This window comes from Monodelphis domestica, chromosome 2, assembly GCF_027887165.1.
Source record: "Monodelphis domestica isolate mMonDom1 chromosome 2, mMonDom1.pri, whole genome shotgun sequence".
Taxonomy (NCBI): Eukaryota; Metazoa; Chordata; class Mammalia; order Didelphimorphia; family Didelphidae; genus Monodelphis; species Monodelphis domestica.
This window is the reverse complement of record NC_077228.1, coordinates 171,129,726-171,154,333: the sequence shown is the minus strand read 5'-3', so window position 1 is coordinate 171,154,333 and position 24,608 is coordinate 171,129,726. Positions and strand designations below refer to the sequence as shown.

The 24,608-nt window shown below is 35.0% G+C and overlaps 1 protein-coding gene across 6 annotated transcripts in view; it reads right to left on the bottom strand.

The window, feature by feature from the left end:
• Positions 1-24,608, bottom strand: part of ASH1L (ASH1 like histone lysine methyltransferase) — a 249,830-nt gene that overhangs the window by 65,957 nt on the left and 159,265 nt on the right. For all 6 annotated transcript variants that reach the window (XM_056816275.1, XM_056816276.1, XM_001366956.5 and 3 more), the window contains one exon: positions 582-655. In XM_056816275.1, coding sequence (XP_056672253.1) covers positions 582-655 — 74 coding nt within the window. The remainder of the gene's footprint in view (positions 1-581; positions 656-24,608) is intronic.

Genomic DNA, 24,608 nt, shown 5'->3' with positions numbered 1-24,608 from the left:
TCATTGTGAGAGCTGGGTCAAAAGCTGAAGTCTTATGTAAAAATTAGTGGTGAAAACTTTTTAATCAGAGAAAGAAGGAAAAAAAGAACTTTCTATTTTTAGTTTTTCATGTTATTTAAAGTTTGTTTTTTTTTCCAATTTAAGTGTTAAATACTTTCTTCCATTCCCTTAGTAGAATAGTCTTAGTTTGCAAGTGAATAACAAATTCCACATTTCTGGGGAAAAGCCAACAAAAATAAGGCCTAAAATTTCTTCGTCCTGTTGGCAGTACATCCAAATTCTCTTGAGAACTGCCTCATAGAGGATCTTTGCAAAATAGTCTTGCTATCAAAATAAAAGTCAAAAGCTGTATAAGAGAAGGGTTGATTTGGAAACCTAGGACCTACCATCCTTTCTTAATTAAAAGCCAAAGGCAAATAGGCCAAGTTGAAAAATGAGTACAAATTCATTTCCCTCATTCTTTACTCTTCAGAGACTTTTCTCAGTAATTGCTAAAATGAGAATTAACAAGTAAGGGACAAAGGCTTTAATTTTTCTCTTTCTACATGAGAATAAAATCCAAAGAATCATGTTCTTTGTACCTGATTGTGTTTCCATTGCCAGAGGATGTCATAGGGAAGCTGAAAGTCAATTCTCTTTTGTCTGAGATACTTTCCTGAAACATAAGCATCATGAACTTTAACATTTATGTAATACAGTTATTTAGCAACCATAACATACAAACCAGAATGAATGGAAAAAAAGAGAAAATTCATAATTCTACCTATGCATATTATTAGTACATAACCCATTTAAAATCTAAACTACTTTATTCTTGAGTAAATGAGGTATGATAAATGAATTTACATTAATTTTGATATCACTTTATATAAAATAATTAGGCAAACCTGTAGCAATGTCAAAACTCTCAGGCTAGAATTAAAGTCCTATCAAAGAAGGTTGAAATCTTCTTTGAAATGTTAGTCTCATGGCAATGTTTAGGACACTGAAAAGTTAAGTGACTTGTCCAGAGTCATACTCCTGATCCATGTCAGAGGTCTTCTAGGTTTAAAGGCCATTTGTCAATTGGGTAATTATTTGATTTCTTATAAATTTGACTTAGTTCTTTGTATATTTTAGAAATTAGACCTTTGTGAGAGAATTTTGTTATAAAAATTTTCCCCAGTTTTTTGCTTTCCTTCTACTTTTGGTTGTATTGATTTTGTTTATACAAACCCTTTTAAATGTTATAATGTTTTCTATCTCTTGCTTGGTCTTAAATTCTCCCCTTCTCCATAGATCTGACAGGTATGCAATTCCATGTTCACCTAATTTACTTATAATATCACTCTTTATGTTTACGTTATATACCCATTTTTAACTTATCTTAGTATAGAGCAGTGATGGTGAACCTATGCCACAGGTGCCAAAGATGGCACGCAGAGCATTCTCTGTGGGCAATCAGCTACCATCCCTCTCATTCCCCTCTCCACTGTTCCTGATGACATTTTTTCACATTACCAGCCACGCTGCCCAGCAGTTCAAGGGGAGCACATGGGGGAAAGGGTGGAGGCGTAAAAATGGAGATTTGAACCCCAGACTTCAATCCCCAGAAATCGTTGGTACTTCCCAGAATTCCGTATAATCTCACCTGAGTCTCCACATGGGTGAGATCACAATTTAGTATTTAACGGGCTCTCTGCCTCCCAAGAACCTCTTTCTCTACTGGGACATTGCAAAATGTAGTAAGTAAAATGTAAATGGGCTAATCAGCGCTAGGCATGTGGTTTTTTATTTTGTATCCTTGATTTCTAATAATCTTTAATAAATCTCATAAAATATAATACTTTTATTACTAGAACTAAATTTTACAAAGGCTCACAGGCAGCAGAGCTGGAGAGAAGCAGAGTGCTTGGGCCACTTCCCCTCCCCCTCTACACTCACTTAGGACATTCCTCACTTCACTCATCTCTTCATCCAGTAGCCCAATGGGAGCACTTTCTCCCTCCCCTATATAGGGTTGGGGGGAGGGGCAGAACATGCTATATGTATGTGTGAGCAGGTACAGCACTTGGTCTGGGGGTGGGGTGGGGGGCAGGGCCTAGCACTCCTTCTCTAAAAAGGTTTGCCATCATTGGTATTAGGTGTGAGCTATTGATCTAAATCTAATTTTTGCCATACTGTTTTGCAATTTTCCCAGCAGTTTTGGTCAAATAGTAGGTTCTTATCCCCAAAGCTGGGATCTTTGAGTTTATCAAAAATTAGACTGCTGAGGTCACTTACTCCTAGTCTATTCCACTGATCCACCCTTCTATCTCTTAGCCACTACCAAATTGTTTTGATGACCACTGCTTTATAGTAATTTAAGATGTGGTACTGCTAGGCCCCTATCCTTCACATTTTTTCCATTAGTTCCCTTGATGTTCTTGACCTTTTGTTCTTACAGATGAACTTTATTATTTTTTCTAATTCTGTAAAATTGTTTCTTGGTAGCTTGATAGGTACAGCACCGAATAAGTAGATTAAATTAGATAGTGTTGTCATTTTTATTATGATAGTTCATCTGACCCTTGAGCAATTAATATTTTTCCAATTGTTTAGACCTAGTTTTGTTTGTGTGGAAAGTGTTTTATAATAATTTCTATGTTTGTCTTGGCAGATAGATTCCCAAATAGTTTATGTTGTCTAGTGTGATTTTAAATGGAATTCCTCTTTCTAATCTTTGCCGCTGAATTTTTGTTGTAAATATATAGAAATGCTGATGATTTGTGTAAGTTTATTTTATATCCTGCTATTTTGCTGAAGTTATTATTTTCACTAGCTTTTTAGTTGATTTTCTAGGATTCTCCACGTATACCATCATATCATCTGCAAAGAATGAAAGTTTAGTTTCCTCACTGCCTACTTTAATTCCTTCAATTTCTTTTTCTTCTCTAATTGCCACAGCGAGCATTTCTAGTACAATATTAAATAATAGTAGTGATAATGGATATCCTTGCTTCACTCTTGATCTTTTTCGGAAAGGCTTCTAATTTATCCCCATTGCAGATGATACTTGCTGATATTTTAAAATAAATATTCCTTATTTTGAGGAAAGATCCTTTAATTCCTATGCTAATGTTTTCAATAGGAATGGGTGTTGTATTTTGTCAAAGGCTTTTACTGTGTCTATTGAGATAATCATGTGATTTCTGTTAGTTTGATTACTGATATGGTCAACTATATGGCTAGTTTTCCTAATTATGAATCACCCTTGCAATTTTTGGTATAAATCCCACCTGGTCATAGTGAATAATCCTTGTGATATATTCATGTAATCTTTTTGCTAGTATTTTATTGAAGATTTTTGCATCTATGTTCATTAAAGAGATTAGTATATAATTTTCTTGCTCTGTTTTTGGTCTTCCTAACTCAGGTGTCAGTACCATTTTTGTTTCCTAAAAAGAATTTGGTGAGACTCCTTCTTTGCTAATTTTGTCAAATAGTTTGCACAGTATTGGGATTACTTGTTCTTTAAATGTTTGATGGAATTCACTTGTGAACCCATCTGGCCCTGGGGCTTTTTTCCTGGGGATTTCATTGATGGTTATTCAATTTCTTTTTCTGAGATGGGATTATTTAAGTATTCAACTTCCTTTTTTGTTAATCTAGGCCATTTAAATTTTTGTAAATATTCATCCATTTCACCTAAATTTTCATGTAATTGGGCAAAATAACTCCTAATAATTGCCTTTAATTTCCTCTTCATTAGAGGTGAAATCAACCTTTTCATTTTTGATACAGGTAATTTGATTCTCTTTTTAATCAAATTAACTAATTTTTTATTTTATTGTTTTGTTTCAAAGAATCGGCTCCTAGTCTTACCAGTTCAACAGTTCTTTTATTTTCAATTTTATTAATATTTTGATTTTTAGTATTTCAATTTAGTCTTTATCTAGGGATTTAAAATTTCTTTTTCTAGTTTTTTTAGTTGCATGACCAACTAAGCTGGAAAAGGAAAAATCAGGGAAATTTCTACATAAAATCTTTGCTGTTCAATCAAGTACAAGGAGATGAAGAATGAGAATAGCAGGAAGAGGACTCAGAGAGTATCATTATGGACCATAAAGTGAGATAAAGCTTAATAAAGCTTTATACTACTTTGGATCTCCTATAAGATCTAACAGTGCTTTGCAAGTAATAATAGCTAATATTTATATAATACTTTAAGGTATGAGAAGATTTTTACATATATTAACTTGCTTGAGCCTCAGAACTGTGAATCATCTTCAATTTACAGATGAGGAAAGTATGGTATAGAGAGGTTAAGTAACATGCCCAGGATCTCACAAGCTAGTAATTCTAATTGATTTACCATCCTACTTTCAAAATCAGTTGTTCTAATTTCCTCCATCAGAACTTCAGTGGCACCCCCTTCCCTATAAACTCTCAGCTGATGATATCACTTCATACTTGACTGAAAAAATGGAAACCATTCATTGAGCTCCCCCCCCCCCTTCCCCTATCATTCAGACATCTTCCATTATCCGTTCTATTACTCCAGGTATCAGATAAAGAGGAGACCTTTCTCATTTCAAAAATGCAAGTCCGATACTCTTAATTTCATCCTCTTTCAACGTCTCCAGGTCTCCAGAAACCTGCCAATTTTTAAAAACTCTTCTTATCTCCTAGACCCTGTTCTATTGCTCACAAACATGCCCATTTCTCTCCCATTCTTCAAGAACCCTCACATGGTCCTAATAATTCCTGATTACCTTTCTATCGATTTTCCTCCTCTTCATGGCTGAAACTTAAGAAAGCCATCTACTATCAATGGCTCCACTTCTCTCTTATTCCCTTTCATATCTTCTGCAATTTAGCTTCTGATCTATGAGATCTGAAATCTCCTTCTCTAAGTTCATCAACAATCTCTCAATTGCCAAACCTAATTGCCTTTTCTCAAACTTCATCCTGCTTGATTTTCTATAACAATTTTCTATAACAAATCAACTTCCTCCAGGATTCTATTTCTAGATCTTTGTTTCTCTCCAGCACTTAGCATTATGCCTGGCATACAGTAGGTTCTTAATAACTGTTTTTATTGGCTAACTGGTTATTTTATCTCTTTGACTGCTCTATCTCATTCTCTACTGCTGGTTTTTCATCAACATTATTTCCACTAAACACAGTATTCCCATATAGAGTTCACTAAAAGTGAGTGTTCTAAGGCTCATTTTTCTTTTGATTTATACAATCTCACTCAATCTTATTAGCTCTCATGGATTCAATGATTATTTCCATACAGGGAATCCCCAGATCTTTATGTCTATTTCTAGTTTATCTCCTGAGCTACAAATCATATCACTAACTGACTTTTGGATATCTCAAACTCAACATATCTAAAACAGAGCTTTAAAAAAAAAATCCTTCCCACCTCCAGGCCCATCTTTTCTTTTCAAAACTTCCCTATTATTGCCAAGAACATTACTTCTTAGGCACTCAGACATTTAACTTGGTGTCATACTTGACCCTTTATCCTACACATCCAATCTGCTGCCAAATTTTGTTGTTTCTACAATTATACCTCTCCTCATGCCACCTCATACACCATTCATATACTTAACAACTCAGTTCAATCCCTTTATAACTAGCCTAGATTATTACAATTCCCTTGAAAATGGTGCTTTCTTACCTCAAGTCTCCTTCCATTCCAATCATTCCTATACTTAGATGCCAGGGTGATTTATCTGCAAGTGTAGGTTGGATTATATCATCTCCCTGATCAAGGAGTTCCATTTAGTTCCTAATATTTCTACAATCAAATATAAATTTCTCTATTTGGCATTTAAAGCTCTTCATAACGTGGCCCTTTCTAACCTAGTCCATCTTGTTACACATCATTCCCCTCCATGCACTTGGATCCAGATACCTAGTTCCAATATGAATTTCTATTTGTCATTTCTATTTCTGTCTGTCCTTTTTTTTTTGTATATCCAATACTTAGCACAGTGGCATATAATGAACCCTTAATAAATGCTTATTGACTGACTTGTATCTGAACCAGGATTTGAACTCATATCTTTATGACTCCCAAGTCCAAAGATTTGTCTATTGTACTAAGCTGACTTGCTGAATGTACAGTTAATGTTTAAGTGGATTTGGGACCAAAGTAAGGTATGCACGAAGAGTTTAGAAGAGCAGAGTGTTACCCTTTAATGCTGTAGCTAATGTAAAGTATATGGCATAAATTAATTTCCTAGGAAATTACCAAAACTTAGTTAATATATAAATATGGCTGATGAAATTAACATATCATTCATACCTTAGCAGCCAGAATACTATGTTATTTTGCTGAAATGAAATTAATATAATTGATTCTAATAAGTTTAACATAAACTAATGTCATAACAAAAGCATTTTTGATAAGTGGTGAGGAATATTGAAAAAAAGATGAAAATTTGTCAGTCTTCATTCTCATTCATTCATTCAATAAGGATTTATTATGTACTTATTTGTCAGACACTGTGCTAAGTACAGAGGATACTGAGAAGGGAAAACACTAAATCTCTGCCATTAAGAAGATCCTGGGGGCTGTTGGGTAGCTCAGTGGATTGAGAACCTGGCCTAGATACAGGAGGTCCTAGGTTCAAAATCTGCCCTCAAGTCACTTCCTAGCTGTGTGACCCTGGGCAAGTCACTTAACCTCTATTGCCTTCCCTTTATCACTATTCTACAAAAGACAAGGAACTTTAGAAAAGTCTCCCAAGACACTATTTCCTGAACTTAAAGCAAGATGACAGAAATGAAAAGAAAACAAAAGCAATCAACAACATAGGTCTGCCCATATCTTTCTGTGAGACAATCATTCAAGAAATCATTAGTTTAAAGTAATCTTATTGAGACACAAGGATTTTGTAAAGTAAGGATTCTTATTCTGGGTATCTTGCCTACTGTTCTGTTAGAGATGCTGCTCTATTCCTAAACCATTTGGATTTAAGTGAGTCTCTCCAGGTCTCTTTTGAACAATCTGGGACTTTATTCTAAAATTTAGGCCAGGCAATCTCCCATATTGGATCAAACTGGTAATAATCAAAATGGTTATGTTTTCCTTTAGAGTTGGTCTCTTAAAGTAGAACTTATTTTTAAAGCACTATTCATCCTTAGTAGGTTCCAGGAAATAGCTAAATCTTCTGGGACTCAGCTTTCACTTCTATGACCTCACTAGGTTAAAACAAAAGGCTCTTTCAGAGGAACTCTGGCATTAAGCCCAGACATTATGGAACTCTCTTATACTTATTAAGTAGGCACTAGTAAAGTTTTCTAGCAGTGAATTAAACCATGTAACTCTATTCTATAGTTAAATCACTCTCCAGCTATCCAATACAGAAAAATTGAAAAAGCCTAATCTTTATTACAGATCTTGTTTATGTCTGATGCTTCAAAGCTGCTGCCACACAAAGCTGTGTGATGTTCCCAGAGGAATAAAAAGGCACAGAATAACTGAAATGCACATAAAATAAAAGTCCTACAGATAAGTGAGAATTAGGAGTTCTAGGGACTTTAAGAATATCTCCACCTTCCTCCACTGGCTCCTAACAAAAATAATAGTGGAAAGAGAACTTTTCCTGAGTCAGATGCAGGGTTCAAATACTGCCTGATTCTTACTATGTGAGACTTACATGTGAGACTTTGGGAAAGTAATTTAATATCTCTGGGCCTCAGTTTCCTCTTCTATAAAATGAGAAGGCTGGGTGAGTTCCCTTACAGTTCTAGTTTTATGATCCTATTAAATACATTTAAATAATTGCATTCTAGAAAGAATGTCATAAAACTGAACATAAAGATGGAGAGAGAGGAGGAGACCAAGTTATCACTCTTTGCGGATGACATGATGGTCTACTTAAAGAATCCTAGAGATTCAACCAAAAAGCTAATTGAAATAATCAACAACTTTAGCAAAGTTGCAGGATACAAAATAAACCCACATAAATCATCAGCTTTTCTATATATCTCCAACACAGCTCAGCAGCAAGAACTAGAAAGAGAAATCCCATTCAAAATCACCTTAGACAAAATAAAATACCTAGGAATCTATCTCCCAAGACAAACACAGGAACTATATGAACACAACTACAAAACACTCGCCACACAACTAAAACTAGACCTGAACAAATGGAAAAACATTAACTGCTCATGGATAGGACGAGCCAATATAATAAAAATGACTATCCTACCCAAACTTATTTATCTATTTAGTGCCATACCCATTGAACTACCAAAATACTTCTTCACTGATTTAGAAAAAAACCATAACAAAGTTCATTTGGAAGAACAAAAGATCAAGGATATCCAGGGAAATAATGAAAAAAAACACATACGATGGGGGCCTTGCAGTCCCTGACCTAAAACTATATTACAAAGCAGCAGTCATCAAAACAATTTGGTACTGGCTAAGAAACAGAAAGGAAGATCAGTAGAATAGACTGGGGGAAAGCGACCTCAGCAAGACAGTATACGATAAACCCAAAGATCCCCAGCTTTTGGGACAAAAATCCACTATTCGATAAAAACTGCTGGGAAAATTGGAAGACAGTGTGGGAGAGACTAGGAATAGATCAACACCTCACACCCTACACCAAGATAAATTCAAAATGGGTGAGTGAATTAAACATAAAGAAGGAAACCATAAGTAAATTGGGTAAACACAGAATAGTATACATGTCAGACCTTTGGGAGGGGAAAGGCTTTAAAACCAAGCAAGATATAGAAAGAATCACAAAATGTAAAATAAATAATTTTGACTACATCAAACTAAAAAGTTTTTGTACAAACAAAACCAATATAACTAAAATCAGAAGGGAAACAACAAATTGGGAAAAAATCTTCATAGAAACCTCTGACAAAGGTTTAATTACTCATATTTATAATGAGCTAAATCAATTGTACAAAAAATCAAGCCATTCTCCAATTGATAAATGGGCAAGGGAAATGGATAGGCAGTTCTCAGATAAAGAAATCAAAACTATTAACAAGCACATGAAGAAGTGCTCTACATCTCTTATAATCAGAGAGATGCAAATCAAAACAACTCTGAGGTATCACCTCACACCTAGCAGAATGGCTAACATTACAGCAAACGAAAGTAATGAATGCTGGAGGGGATGTGGCAAAGTAGGGACATTAATTCATTGCTGGTGGAGTTGTGAATTGATCCAACCATTCTGGAGGGCAATTTGGAACTATGCCCAAAGGGCGACAAAAGAATATCTACCCTTTGACCCAGCCATAGCACTGCTGGGTCTGTACCCCAAAGAGATAATGGACACAAAGACTTGTACAAAAATATTCATAGCTGCGCTCTTTGTGGTGGCCCAAAACTGGAAAACGAGGGGATGCCCATCAATTGGGGAATGGCTGAACAAACTGTGGTATATGTTGGTGATGGAGTACTATTGTGCTAAAAGGAATAATAAAGTGGAGAAGTTCCATGGAGACTGGAACAACCTCCAGGAAGTGATGCAGAGCGAGAGGAGCAGAACCAGGAGAACATTGTACACAGAGGCTAATACACTGTGGTATAATCGAACGTAATGGACTTCTCCATTAGTGGCGGCGTAATGTCCCTGAACAACTTGCAGGGATCCAGGAGAAAAAAACACCATTCATAAGCAAAGGATAAACTATGGGAGTGGAAACACCGAGAAAAAGCAACTGCCTGAATACAGAGGTTGAGGGGACATGACAGAGGATAGACTCTAAATGAACACTCTAATGCAAATACTATCAACAAAGCAATGGGTTCAAATCAAGAAAACATCTAATGCTCAGTGGACTTACGCGTTGGCTATGGGGGGTGGGGGGGAGGAAAAGAAAATGATCTATGTCTTTAACGAATAATGCTTGGAAATGATCAAATAAAATATATTAAAAAAAAAAAAAGATGGAGAGAGGGGAGGACAGATTTTTAAGGCCTACCACTTAGTTCTGAGTATGCTTTTTTTGATTTCTTTAATTAGGGCAAGAGACCAGTGCTTATTATCAAAGAGTATATAATCTCAACAGATAAATAGAGATCCTGTAGGGAAAGGCATTGCTTAGCAGGTATTCTTCCAACAACAGATCCTTATTGTCTTGTTGTGCTAGTTATTGCTATAGGGAGAACTGCTAGGGCTGTGAGTTTTCTCTCAAACCTTCTGTGTTCTCTTTTGCACTGTTTCAATCCTTAAGGAAACAAAAGGTCAGGAAAATAATTTTATTTATATTCCATGTGAGACCACAATATACTAGCTATTAGATTTCTGGGGATGCTTCAGAGTCTACAGGTGGTAAATTTAACACCTCATTAATTCCTCTGGTCCTTATTACTACTCACCTGGCTATAATTAATGTGATAGTATTCTGCACTCATATATATATATACACACACACACACACACACACATATACACATATATATACACACATTTATATATATAAATATATGTATCTAAACAAATAAACACACACACACACACACACATCCTTTATACTGCTGTCAGTTAATGTCTATTATGCAAAAATTCTGATAAGACCACTTGTTTCTTCAGGGGTTTCCAACTGCCTTCTAAATAAAGTTCAATTGCCTTTGCCTGGTATTCAAGATCCACTATAAACTAAATCTTTCCAATTTTACTGCCATCTCTGTCCCAACCCCTACTTCGTGGACAGGAAGGTGACCTTCTATCTCCCAGGTTCAAAACTGTTGATTCTATCGTTTCCCTCATCCCACACATCCAACCAATTGCCAAAACATTGCTCTTTTTAAAAATTCTGCAATATCTCTAGCATCTGGCCCTTTTCCCACTCACAAGCTACCCCCTTATTTCAGATCTTTATCACTTCTCACCCATTGTAAGTCTCTCTCTCTCTCTCTCTCTTAAACCTTTACCTTCCATCTTGGAATCAATACTGTTTATTGGTTCCAAGGCAGAAGAGTGGTAAGTGTTAGGCAATGGGGGGTTAGGTGACTTGCCCAGGGTCACACAGCTGGGAAGTGTCTGGGGTCATATTTGAACCTAGGACCTCCTGTCTCTAGGACCTCCTGTCTCTAGGCCTGGCTCTCAATCCACTGAGCTAACCAGCTGCCCCCCTGAAATAGTCTCTTAAATGGCCTTAAGTCTTTCATCATCCTAGTTCATCTTATACATGTAAAGCTGCCAAAGTAATTTTCCTTAAACGAAGATCTAACCAAGTGACTCTTCTACTCAGTTAAGTCGGGTGACTCCCTAATGCCTCTAAAATAAAATATAAATTTCTGTTTAGTTTTTAAAACTTGTTGTTACAACCTGACCCCAATCTACCTTTTCAGCTTCAATGGAAACTTCTCCTGCACTCTGAGCAAGACACAAACTGGCCTTTTTTTGTTCCTCATTTATCATACTCCATCACTTGTCTATGTGCCTTTACACTAGCTGCTCCACATTCCTATTTACTTCCTTTCTTTCTTACACCTCATACATTTTTTCTCTTCCATAGCTCAAACACCATCTTCTATATGATGCTTTTCTTGACTCCCCCAAACTGCTTTGTATTCAACCATTCTACACATATTTGTATTTACTCACTTTAAATATTACATATACCTATGTAAGCATGTGTTTTCTCCCCTGATAGAATGTAAGCTCCTTATGAGTTGGGGCTGTTTCAGTCTTTGAATTTGAACCTAGTGTTAGCAAACTGTAGGTGCTTAATAAGTATTTATTGACTGCTTGATTGACATTGCCTGGCTTTTTTGTTTGGGCAAGTTATTTAACCTTTCCATCTTCCAGGTAGCTAAAATCATAAGTTACAAAGAAGGGGCAGCTAGGTGCCTCACTGGATAGAGGGCCAGGCTTAGAGATGGTAGGTCCTGGGTTCAAATACAATCTCAGACATTTCTTGGCTGTGTGATCCTGAATAAGTCACTTCGCCCTAATTGCCTAGCCCCTACTGCTCTTCTACCTTGGAACCTATACTTAGTATTAATCCTAAGGTAGAAGGTATGGGTTTTAAAGAAAAAAGTTACAAAGAAGGTATTAATTTAGATTGGCACAGAATGTTTCCCTACCTGGTAGAAGATACAGACTAGAGATTTCCAAGAGGAAATAGGTGAAGAGATTTAGGAAACCTAAATCTTTAGGATTTAGGATTTAGGAAATCATAAGCCTGACCCAGAGGTATGAAATAGTGAGGAAGGACTTCAATTATCTAGCCTTTCCACAGGTGGAAGCAATGAGAACCTTAGTGGAAATAAATAATACCATCTAGAACAGTGAGGGAGAACCTATGGCACTCATGCCAAAAAGGGCACCCAAAACAACCTCTGTGGGCATGTGTACCCCAACCCCCTTTTCATTATTAGAAAGGCAGAGGGGCCCCATGGTGGACCTGCTCCTTTCCCCCTCTCCAAAATGCCTGATGACATTTTTTTCACATCATCCACCCCTCTGCCCAGAAGTCCAATGGGAACATACATTCCCCTTCCCTTCACCTTGGCTGAGGACATTGCTCATTTCACCTACTCCTCTACCCAGCAGCCCAATGGGAGTGCTTTCTCCATATCTTGTGTAGGGTAAGGAAGGGCAGAGTGTATCAGCACTGGGGCTGGGGTGGGGCATGGCACATGGTCTCTAAAAGGTCCACTATCACTATTCTAGAGTCTGATAAAGCAGATGAAATCTAGCACATTCTCTAGATTTTTGGAAACACTCAAAGAAAAGACGGTCAAGGAAGGATGTAAAATACTTAAGAATGAAATTCTGAAAGAACAAAAGTAAGCAATTCCAATAAGTAGAAAAAATTATAGCTGTATGAAGAATCTGATGTGAATGTATGGGAAACGCATGAACGCAGTTTAGAATATTTAAATCTCTTCACAACTTGATCCCTCTCTAAATTTCTATTCATCTTAGACTTTGTTCCCTGCCATGATCTAGTCATATTGGCCTATTTCCTATGCTTCACCAAAGGATATTTCATCTCACATTCATAAGCCTTTGAATTAGCTTTCCTTATATATTTCCTGCACTAACCTCTTGGAATCCCTAACTTTCTTCAAGAATCATCTTTTACATGAACCTTCTTCTGGTTTTTGCAGCTGTTTGTATAACCTTTCCACAAACTACCTTGCATGCATTTTGTAAATATTCTATCCTCTTCCCTTCCTCCATATGAATATATGCTTATTGAAAATAGAGACTGTTTTACTTTGATCTCGTCAGAGATTGGCCTGATGGCTGGCACATAGTGAATTCTAAATAAATCATTTAATTGATGTTAGCCTGGAGATTCAAGGGACTATTGTGAATTTTAAAACTATTCCACCCTAATCAGAACATTCTTTAGAAGATTTGATTTAGCTATTTCCTGACCAATAACAATAGAGATACTTGGAATAACAGAATCAGGTCTTGGAAACTCTACATTTCTCCTCCCTTCATAGTTTAACAAGATTTTGAAGGTCTGCATCAAACTCAAGATTTAATTATCTAAGGAATGGCCTTCAATAGATATATGCAGAAAAAAGGACAGACCTCTGGGCTGTCCCAAGTCAAGCTAAGTCCTCATTGGTACAGATGAGATGCAGAAAAGTGATGTAAAAATGTCTATAAAGCATGTCACTTCCTGTCCCTTCCTCTTTCCCTGGAGAGGCGACTCTGAGAGTTTGTTAGGCGTTCCAACATCTTGGGAGTAGTGGCAGTTATTTGTCTGGGTTTTGGCGGTGAGTTTTGTCCTTGACTTGAGTCAGGTTCAGGCATCTCATCTGAGCCCCTTTTGGAGTTCAGATTGATTCCTTCCTCCTTCACACTCCAAACCCTTACTTTCTAGATCTTCTAACCTTCCCACCCAGTATCAGCCAGGCGAGTGGAGAAATCCTTCACCCTTTCTTTCTCCCTTCTTAAATCTTCTCCACTATATCAATTAAATTACCACAAAATTTGGCAGCTGACTTAGGAATTTTATTATTTGGGTTTTTCATTAAGATTTTTATAAATAAAATTCTTGGTGACCAAATTAATTATAAATATAAGTGTGTTCAAATAGTTGAATGGCTGTCATGTGGAAGATGGATTGATTTGTTCTGTATGGTACCAAAAGGCAGAAATAAAGAAAAGAAGGAGTTATGGAGAATCAAATTTAGGATTCCTAACCAGAAAAACTTCCCAAGAATCTGAGCTACCCAAAAGAGGAACTAACTGCCTTATCTTCTTCCTTATCTTCTTCAAGCAAGACCTGGATGACTTGGCAGTTAGGTTCCAAATAGTACAGATTAAAAACTTTCATTAATTGAAATTGTAAATTATATAAAAATATGGCAACTAATTTGAGCTTAAGGAAAATTTCCAAATATAAGTTCTTTATCTGTTAATTAACATCATAATAGCAAAGGATAATAAAAATATGCTCTTCTCCTAAGTTCATTAAAAAATAAGTTATAGAAAATAAAAATTTAAAAACTAAAAAATTACTGGAAATCATACCTAAAGATGATGAAAATATTGTTTTAAAATATTTTTACCAATGCTGTCTGAATTGTTTTCTTTTTAAAAATATTCGTATATTTACTGAGAAGAGGTTTATCCATATATTGTTGGATTTGTATCCTTTTATCAATGTCAATATACCTAATTTTTTGCTTCAAATAATTATAAATTCTTTAAGAGTGAACTCTTTCACATATACATTACTAACTTCTGCTTCTTCAAACACCTGTAGATGCTAAATAAATATCATCAGTCAGTTCTTCTGATACAAATCAAGCATCCTTTTCTAGTTCATCAAACCATATTTTCTCCTAATGGTTTACTATTTTATCTATCACTGCCTGCTTCTCAGGGGAAAAGCTTTCAAAATCACTGTCTCCCCATAGTGGGCACCTCACAATACACACATTACTTATTATTTGGTACCAAGCCTAGTGAATATTTCTGATGGCAGTTTTGATATAATAATTTTTAGAGAAGCCAGGTAAGAAAACTTTATTATCTTTTGTAATTTTAGCAAATGCCCATTTCAGTAGTAGGCCCTAAATGTTGCTATGATTCACTTTAAGTTTAGGGGTTATAAAAGGGGTTTGCAACTGGTTCCCTGCTCCAGGGGTTACAAATACAATGATTTTGTATTTGGAGGAAAAGAAATTACTTTTATATTCTCACACAATGAAACAAATTTAATTTAATTATATGCAACATTGTTTAAAATCAGAAATACTTTAAATGTAATATTATCATCCTTGTACTTTTTCAACAACTGGGCCAAAATTGACAGTCTTCAAAAACAGCATTAGTCATCCATGCTTTTTTATGTCACCACTTAAGATGATTATTACACTCTGTCAGAGCACAAATATTTCAAGAGCTTAAAACAAACACGGGTTTTAATTTAAAATTCCCTTCTGAATTACCCCCTCCACCCAAAAGGTGATCCTTAGATACTTCAAATACAGATTGGAGATATATAGAAATGCTGGTGACTTATGTGGGTTTATTTTGTATCCTGCAACTTTGCTAAAGTTGTCGATTATTTTGACTAGCTTTTTGGTTGATTCTCTAGGATTCTTTAAGTAGACCATCATATCATCTGCAAAGAGTGATAGCTTGGTCTACTCATTGCCCATTTTAATTCCTTCAATTTCTTTTTCTTCTCGAATCGCTATGGCTAGTGTTTCTAGTACAGTGTTAAATAATAGAGGTGATAATGGGCATCCTTGTTTCACTTCTGATTTTATTGGGAAAGCTTCTAGTTTATCCCCATTGCAGATGATGTTTGCTGATGGTTTTAGATAGATACTATTTATTATTTTTAGGAAAGGCCCTTCTATTCCTATACTTTCTAGTGTTTTCAATAGGAACAAGTGTTGCATTTTGTTAAAGGCCTTTCCTGCATCTATTGAGATAATCATGTGATTTTTGTTGGTTTGCTTGTTAATATGGTCAATTATATGGATGGTTTTCCTAATAATGAACCATCCTTGCATTCCTGGTATGAATCCTACCTGGACATAGTGAATAACCCTTGTGATCACTTTGCTACTATCCTATTTAAGATTTTTGCATCTATATTCATTAAGGAGATTGGTCTATAGTTTTCTTTCTCTGTTTTTGACCTGCCTGGCTTTGGAATCAGTACCATATTTGTGTTCTAAAAGGAATTTGGTAGAACTCCCTCTTTGCTTATTATGTCAAATAGTTTGTATAATATTGGGATTAGTTCTTTGAATGTTTGATAGAATTCATTTGTTAATGCATCTGGACCTGGGGATTTTTTTCTTAGGGAGTTCTTTGATGACTTGTTCAATTATGTTTTCTGATATGGGGTTGTTTAGATAGTCTATTTCTTCCTCTGTTAGTCTAGGCAATTTATATTTTTGCAAATATTCATCCATATCACCTAGATTGCCATATTTGTTGCCATATAATTGGGCATAATAATTTTTAATGATTGCTTTAATTTCCTCTTCATTAGAAGTGAGGTCTCCCTTTTCATCTTGGATACTGTCAATTGGTTTTTTTCTTTCCTTTTTCTAAATTAGATTGACCAGTACTTTGTCTATTTTATTTGTTTTTTCAAAGTACCAGCTTCTAGTCTCATTTATTAAATCAATAGTCTTTTGACTTTCAATTTTATTAATTTCTCTTTTGATTTTTAGGATCTCTAAGTTAGTCATTGGAGGATTTTTAATTTGTTCACTTTCTAGCTTTTTAATTTGCATGCCCAATACATTGACCTCTGCCCTCTCTAGTTTGTTAATATATGAACTCAAGGGTATAAAATTCCCCCCAAGTACTGCTTTGGCTGCATTCCATAGGTTTTGAAAGGATGTCTCATCATTGTCATTTTCTTCAATGAAACTATTGTTTCTATGATTTGTTCTTTAACCGGTTTTGGAGAATTGTATTGTTTAATTTCCAATTAATTTTTGATTTACCACTCCATGTACCCTTACTAATTATTATTTTCATTGCATTGTGGTCTGAGAAGGTTGCATTTATTATTTCTGCTCTTCTGCACTTGTTTGCAATGTTTTTATGCCCTAATACATGGTTAATCTATCTGCTGAGACAAACACAGGAACTATATGAACACAACTACAATTAAAACTAGATCTAAACAATTAGAAAAACATCGACTGCTTATGGGTAGGACGAGCTAACATAATAAAAATGACAATCCTACCCAAATTAATTAACTTATTTAGTGCCATACCCATTGAACTTCCAAAAAACTTTTTTACTGAATTAGAAAAAAACACAACAAAGTTAATTTGGAAGAACAAAAGATCAAGGATATCCAGGGAAGTCATGAAAAAAAAATGCAAAGGAAGGAGGACTTGCAGTCCCATATCTCAAACTATACTATAAAGCAGTGGTCATCAAAACAATTTGGTACTGGCTAAGAGACAGAAAAGGAGGATCAGTGGAACAGACTTGGGGTAAATGACCTTAGCAAGATAGTCTATGATAAGCCCAAAGGTCCCAGCTTTTGGGATCAAACCTCACTATTTGATAATAACTGCTGGGAAAATTTGGAAGACAGTATGGGAGAGATTAGGTTTGGATCAAAATCTCACACCCTACACCAAGATAAACTCAGAATGGCTGAATGACCTGAATATAAAGAAGGAAACTATAAGCAAATTAGGCGAACACAGAATAGTATCCTTGTCAGATCTTTGAGAAATGAAAGATTTTAAAACCAAGCAAGAGCTAGAAAAAAAATCACAAAATGTAAAATCAATAATTTTGATTACATCAAATTAAAAAGTTTTTGTACAAACAAAATAAATGCATCCAAAATTAGAAGGGAAGCAACAAATTGGGAAATAATGTTCATAACAAAAGCCTCTGACAATGGTCTAATTACTCAAATTTAATAAAAGAACTAAACCAATTGTACAAAACATCAAGCTGTTCTTCAATTGATAAATGGGCAATGGACATGAATAGGCAATTTTCAGTTAAAAAAAATCAAAACAACTCTGAGGTATCACCTTATACCTAGCAGATTGGCTAACATAACAGCAATGGAAAGTAATGAATGCTGGAGGGGATGTGGTAAAGTTGGGACATTAATTCATTGCTGGTGGAGTTGTGAACTGATTCTCCATTTTGGAGGACAATTTGAACTATGCCCAAAGGGCGATGAAAGACTGTCTGCCCTTTGATCCAGCCATAGCACTGATGGGATTGTACCCCAAAGAGATAATAAGGAAAAAGACTTATACAAGAATATTCATAGCTGCGCTCTTTGTGGTGGCAAAAAATTGGAAAATGAGGGGAAGCCCTTCAATTGGGGAACAGCTGAACAAATTGAGGTATCTGTTGGTGATGGAATACTATTGTGCTCAAAGGAATAATAAAGTGGAGGAATTCCATGGGAACTGAAACAACCTCCAGGAATTGATGCAGAGTGAGAGGAACAGAACCAGGAGGAACATTGTACACAGAGACTGATACACTGTGATATAATTGAATGTAATGGACTTCTCCATTAGTGGCAATGCAGTGATCCTGAACAAATTGGAGGAATCTATGAGAAAAAACATTATCCACATTCAAAGGAAAAACTGTGGTAGTAGAAACACAGAAGAAAAGCAACTGCTTGAAAACATGGGTCGAGGGGATATGGCTGGGGATGTAGACTCTAAATGAACATCCTAATGCAAACACCAACAAAATGGAAATAGGTTCTGATCAAGGACAAATGTAATACCCAATGAAATTGTGCGTCAGCTGCAGGAAGGGTGGGGGTAGGGGAGGGAGGGAAATAATGGGATTCTTGTAACCAAGGAATAATGTTCTAAATTGACTAAATAAGTTAATTCAAAAACTAAAAAAAAAAAAAGAAATATAGATTGGATTTTTTCTTGTTTTAGAACTGTAAGTTCTGGAATCCTATTTCACCTACATTAAAAAAAAAATTGTGTTTATCAGTGTATCTACCTTCTTTGACTATGTTCTTCAAAGCATCATGGTATTTATTGCTACTTTGTCCTCATCTGCATTACCCTACCTTTTCCAGTAATTTTAACATCATACAATTAGACTTAATTTTTAAAGCAATCATCAAAGCAACCAGTCAGCACTAAGCTTTTATCTTTACTAGCCATTTCATCTGCATTTTCTTAAACTTAAAGCTTTTTTCTGAATGTCAGTTCTCCTAAGAGGAATATGTTTTTGACTACAATCTTCAATCCATACAACTAAAAGTTGCTCCATTTACATAACTATAACATTTATTTCCTCCTTGCAGTTGTTTGCAAACTCACAAAAAGTTGGTGCAACTTTGCATTTTTCTTTTATTTTAACTGCATGTTTTATAAAATATATTTAAGCATGCCAACATATGCCATAGATTTAGACATTCCAACATTTCATCCTATTTTAGAGTTATGAGAACATTCATGCAATTTAATTACATCTTTGTTTTGATGTAATAACAAGCCTCTTCTTTTTTGTGCTGGCGGTATTTCCATACGAAAATTTTTTTTCCATCTTTTAAAAGAAATTAACAACTATTTTCATGTACTGCATTAACTGTATCTTTTCTTACATTAAATAATAACACGGTTATTTATTATAATATGCATAAATATAATTTTGTCTTGTTAAAATTTGCATCAAATCACAACCTAGCTATATATTATAGTTGAGATACACCTTTCAGGTATGGGTTGGATTAGTTGGTTACCTTTCAAATCTAAATTCTGAGATTCTGAAGGACAACCACAATAATATTGGCAGACACTTTGAATATGTGTGTGGCTTTCTATTCTAAGCCTTGTTAACTGATAATCGCAGATTCATGAGATAAATCTATTTTGGCAGTTTTACCAATCAAATAATCTTATAAAATCTTAACTTGTACAGAGGAGACATTTTATTGGACAGGATTCATTCCTTTCCCAGCACTTGCTTCTGACTTTCTGGATGTAACTAGAGTCTCATTTAGAAATACCCATCAGTCCTCTACCTACACCTTCTTATTGTGGAACATTCTTCTAATATGTTGACTCTTTCTCTTGCTGGCAAGTTCTTCCTGGCTTTGCTTTTGACCTTCCTGACTTTGGCACCATGGTCCTGCATGGGTCCATTCTCCCTGCACTCCCTTTCCTCCCTTTTCTTTCATATGCTATTTCCCTCCCACTAAAGTAGGCTCTTTGAGGGTAGAGACTATCTTTCTTTCTGCTTATTTTTGTGTACCCAGCAATAAACACAGCTCCTGACATATAGTAAATGCCATGTCTTTAATTGAATCAAGCCCCTCCAATTCTCTTGTAAAATCTTTCCTTTTTAGAATCAACACTATGTATTGGTTCTAAAGCAGAAGAGTGATAAGGGTTAGAGAATGGGAGTTAAATAACTTGACTAGGGTCACAGAGCTAGGAAATGTCTCAGGCTAGATTCCAGGCCTGGCTTTCTACCTACTAAGCCACACAGTTGCCCATAAATGCTATTAAAAAAAAAAGTAACAAATATGAAGATGAATTTTTTACTTCTTAAACTTTTCTCACTTGTTTGACTGAAAATTTAGTACACAGAATACCTGCAAAATCCTGCCTACATTCTTTTCATTTTTTAAGGATACTCTCAATATATGGATAATAAATTCAGTCATAATATATTTTTAAAGAGTAGCCTTTTAAATATTTGAAGACGGCTATCATGTTTCTTCCTAACTCATCTTTCAAGGAGAAAAAGCCCCCAATCAAAAAACAATTCCATCTTCTGGCAAGGCTTCCATTTTTACCACCCTATTTTGCCATCTTTTGGGCATGGTTCAGTATAACAGTATATTCCTTAAAATGTAACAACACTTTAGATGTGGTTTAAACAGTAGTGAGAACAAAAGGATAATAATTTCCACAATTTGGAGAATTACTTCAAAGGATAAACGATTTCATCAATGTGGACAATTCTTCCCGAAGTGAACCCATCTATGTCTTCTTATTATGTATTTTAACTATTGACTATGTCCTTCAAGAAATCCTACACAATGTGCTAAATGGGTTGGCGGTGGTGATGAAAGGGCTTCCTTTAGATTTCTTCACATCATGCTGATGGAAATGTAGTTGGGATTGTGGGGGGAGAGGTTTGGGTGATATTATCATTTTGCATCTATCTCTTGCTCTAGCTAAATAATCAGTTGGTCTCTACTGGTCATATATCTCTCTCTGCAATGATCCTTTATATTGTTTCCCATAGATAATTCTTTTTCGACAATAGCCTATAGCCTACTTGTGTTAACCAAATGCATGACTCTTTTAAGTGATTTGTAATGTTAATTCTTCAGAAACTTTAGTAGTCTATGACTTGCAATCATATAGCTTTATTTGAACACCAATGTTTAGACAGTGTAAAGATTAAAATTAATACAACAGAATAGGCCTTCATTTAGGGAAGAAGTTTAGAATTATTAAAGCACTGTACATTTTCTTTTTTAAAACTGAATTTATCCTTTTTCAATGAGCATTTATTCTCTTCTACCTCCAACCCCACCTCAGGGGAAAAAGAAAAAAACAAAATAAAACCTTTGTAAAAAATATGTGTAGAAAAGCAGAAAAAACTGTCACACTGGCCATGTCTGAAAATGTATATCTCATTTTGCATCCTATCACTGCTTTGTGCAGAGATGGTTAGAATGCTTCATCATTAGCTAATCACTGATAAGAGTTCTAAGTCTAAATCAAAATATTTGCCTTTATAATGTTTTTTATAATGTCTACACACTGCCATTGTGTAAACTGTTCTTGTTCTGTTTACTTCATACCAAATCAATTCATGAGAGTTTTCTTCCCAAATCTATCTGAAACGATCTCTTAGATCATTTCTTAGGGCATGGTAATATTCTGTTATATTCATATACTATAATTTGGTCAGCTATTTTCTTTGGGATTGTAGGAGTATTATCTTAATCTCTTTCCTCATGCATTTTATTTCTTTTTTAATCACCATGCATTTTAAGATAGTTTTTCCTTTAAGGATATTGAGACACTATTATTGAGTTGGTGTGTTAAAGAGACTAAGAGCTCAGAGTATTGCTATCACCATCTCATCACTTGAAAACAAAGTAATCAGAGGGATCTATAGTTGATAAGATTAAGTTAGCAGCTTCCTTTAGATGAATCACTCAAGAAATTTGGAAAGCCTAGCTTTGTTAAATGTTCTTTTTTACAATGAATAAGTAAATCATCTGTTAATTGTTGAATGACCACAGTTGGGTCAATAATTGGGCATAGTTAAGTGATTTGGGGGTTAGAGTTTCAAATTGCTTTCCAGAAAGGTTGAGTCAATTCAAAGCTCTATTAGCAGTGAAACAATGTACCTCTTTTCCTCAAAGTCCTTCCAACATAGGATATTTTCCTTTTTGTCATTTTTGACAATTTGGTGGATATGAGTTGGAAACTTACTCTGCTTTAATTTGCATTTCTCTAGTTATTACTAAATAGGGGCATTTCATGATTGTTGAAAACTTGAATTTCTTCCTTTGAAAACTGCCTATTTTTATTTTTGTCATTTATATTGTTCATATATTTGACCATTTTACCTATTGGGAAATGGCTCTATAAACTGAAATAATTTTCTTATGTATCTGGGAAATAAGACCTTTCTGAGAAACTTTGCTAAGATCCTCCACCCTCCATCCCATTTAAATGGTTTCCTTCTAATTTTGGCTACATTAGTTTTATTTGTACAAAACAAATAAAATTATCCACTTTATCTTCTGCAGTTCTCTATATCCTTTGGTCAGGTACTCTCTACCCACATATCCAAAAAGGAATTTCTTATCTTTCTAATATTTTTATGATTTGATCTTTTACATCTAATTCAAGTACCTATTATGTGAGATGTGGTCTTTGCATTTATATAACTCCAGGCTACCAGGCTTGTTTTCTTCTGTATACGGTATGATTTTTTTCATTTACTGACCTCTTTTTTTTTTAAACCAGTACCAAACTGTTTTGATGATTACTGTTTTATATCACACTTTAACATCTAGTACTGCTAGTTCCTCTTGCTTCTCACTATTTTTCATTATTTCCAAAATGATTCTTGACCTTTTATTCCTCAAGATGAAGCTAAAATTTTCCTCAAATTCTGTGGCAGAGTCAGCATTTATTTCCTTGATGTGTGCCTTTAATCCCATCTACAACCTGGAGAAGGCTTTGCCTGACATGATTCTATTGGGACTGGATTGGCCTCAGCTTCCCTGGTATAGCTTTCTAAGTACTGTAGACAATTTGTAGTGATTTTAAATACTTATCTGTTCTTGTTGAGTTTGATTGGTAATATATAGAAATGGTGGGCTTATTTTATATACTGCAACTTTGCTGAAGCTACTGTTTCAATTATTTTTTTTTAACCCTAACCTTTGGCCTTAGAATCAATACTCAATATGATTTTAAGGCAGAAGAATGGTAAAGGAATAGGCAACTGGGGTTAAGTGTCTTGCCCAGGGTCACTCGGCTAAGAAGCATCTGGGGCCAAATTTGAACCCTGAACTTTCTCCCTCTGGGCCTCCCTCTCTATCCATTGAGCCACCTAGATGCAATCCTAACCCCAATTAAATTTCAATGCCAACCTTCTTTAAATTATCTTGTAAAAACAGAATAAATCTGAAAGGGGAAAGAAACTTTTCTCTAATATTTTACACAGGTAGAAATTGGAAGGCTTCAGAAATTCCTGAAGTATTGGAAGTTTTTAAGAAATATACAAAGCTTTGTTGCTGAAAAATGAAGGCATACTAGGATAGTATTTGCTTAAAGACTCAGTAATAAAAATCAGGCTTGATTCTCTTAGAAACAGAATGAATTATAAGACCGAGGCTAAATCTTCTCTATTCAAAATCAGAACTTTAGGAAATGATAAATATGAATTCTAAAGAAAAGTGGTTAAAAAAAAGAAAGATAAATATTAGTTAACACTTCAGTTTGGTACTTAGTCTATATATACATTTATACTTTGGATAAATATTTTTATGGCCATTGGTTTGTAATCATTCCCATTCCATTTTTAAGTCTCTTGATGCCTGTGATTTGCATACACAAAATATTTAATGTTTTCTGAAGTTCTTTTTCCTTTCCTTTTTCCTGAAAGCTTTAGACAGGCAGCTTTTCAGGAAAGTTAATGGGATTTCTGAGAGACAATTCAATTTGGCTAAATAGTTCAGGATTTAAATGTACCTCTATAATAACTAGTAAGTTCTTAAGAGTCCATATTTATTTATTTTTTATGTTAAGAGTTCAATTTATTTATTTTTTATGTTGAGTTCATATTTATACAGAGCTTTAAAAATATCTTCAGTTATATCAATTTTGTGAAGTGTTGAGATCATAAGATATAAATATTACTCTTCAACACAGAGATGAATCACAGATAAGTTAAGTGACTTGGCCAAGATGACTTAGTAAGTGACTGAAATTTATGCTTTCTGATTCCTGGTGAAACGCTATTTCCACTAAAGACACCAAATTCACTTATCTGATGTACCAATCAGTCAGGTCTCAACAAGTACCAAGCTAAAGGATTTGTGTTTTGTTCTGGATACCAGAGACAACAAGTTAGGGTTCCTGAGCAGGGAAGTAATATTGTCAGACCCATGCTTTAATCTTGTTTTGGGTGATCTCATGTTGA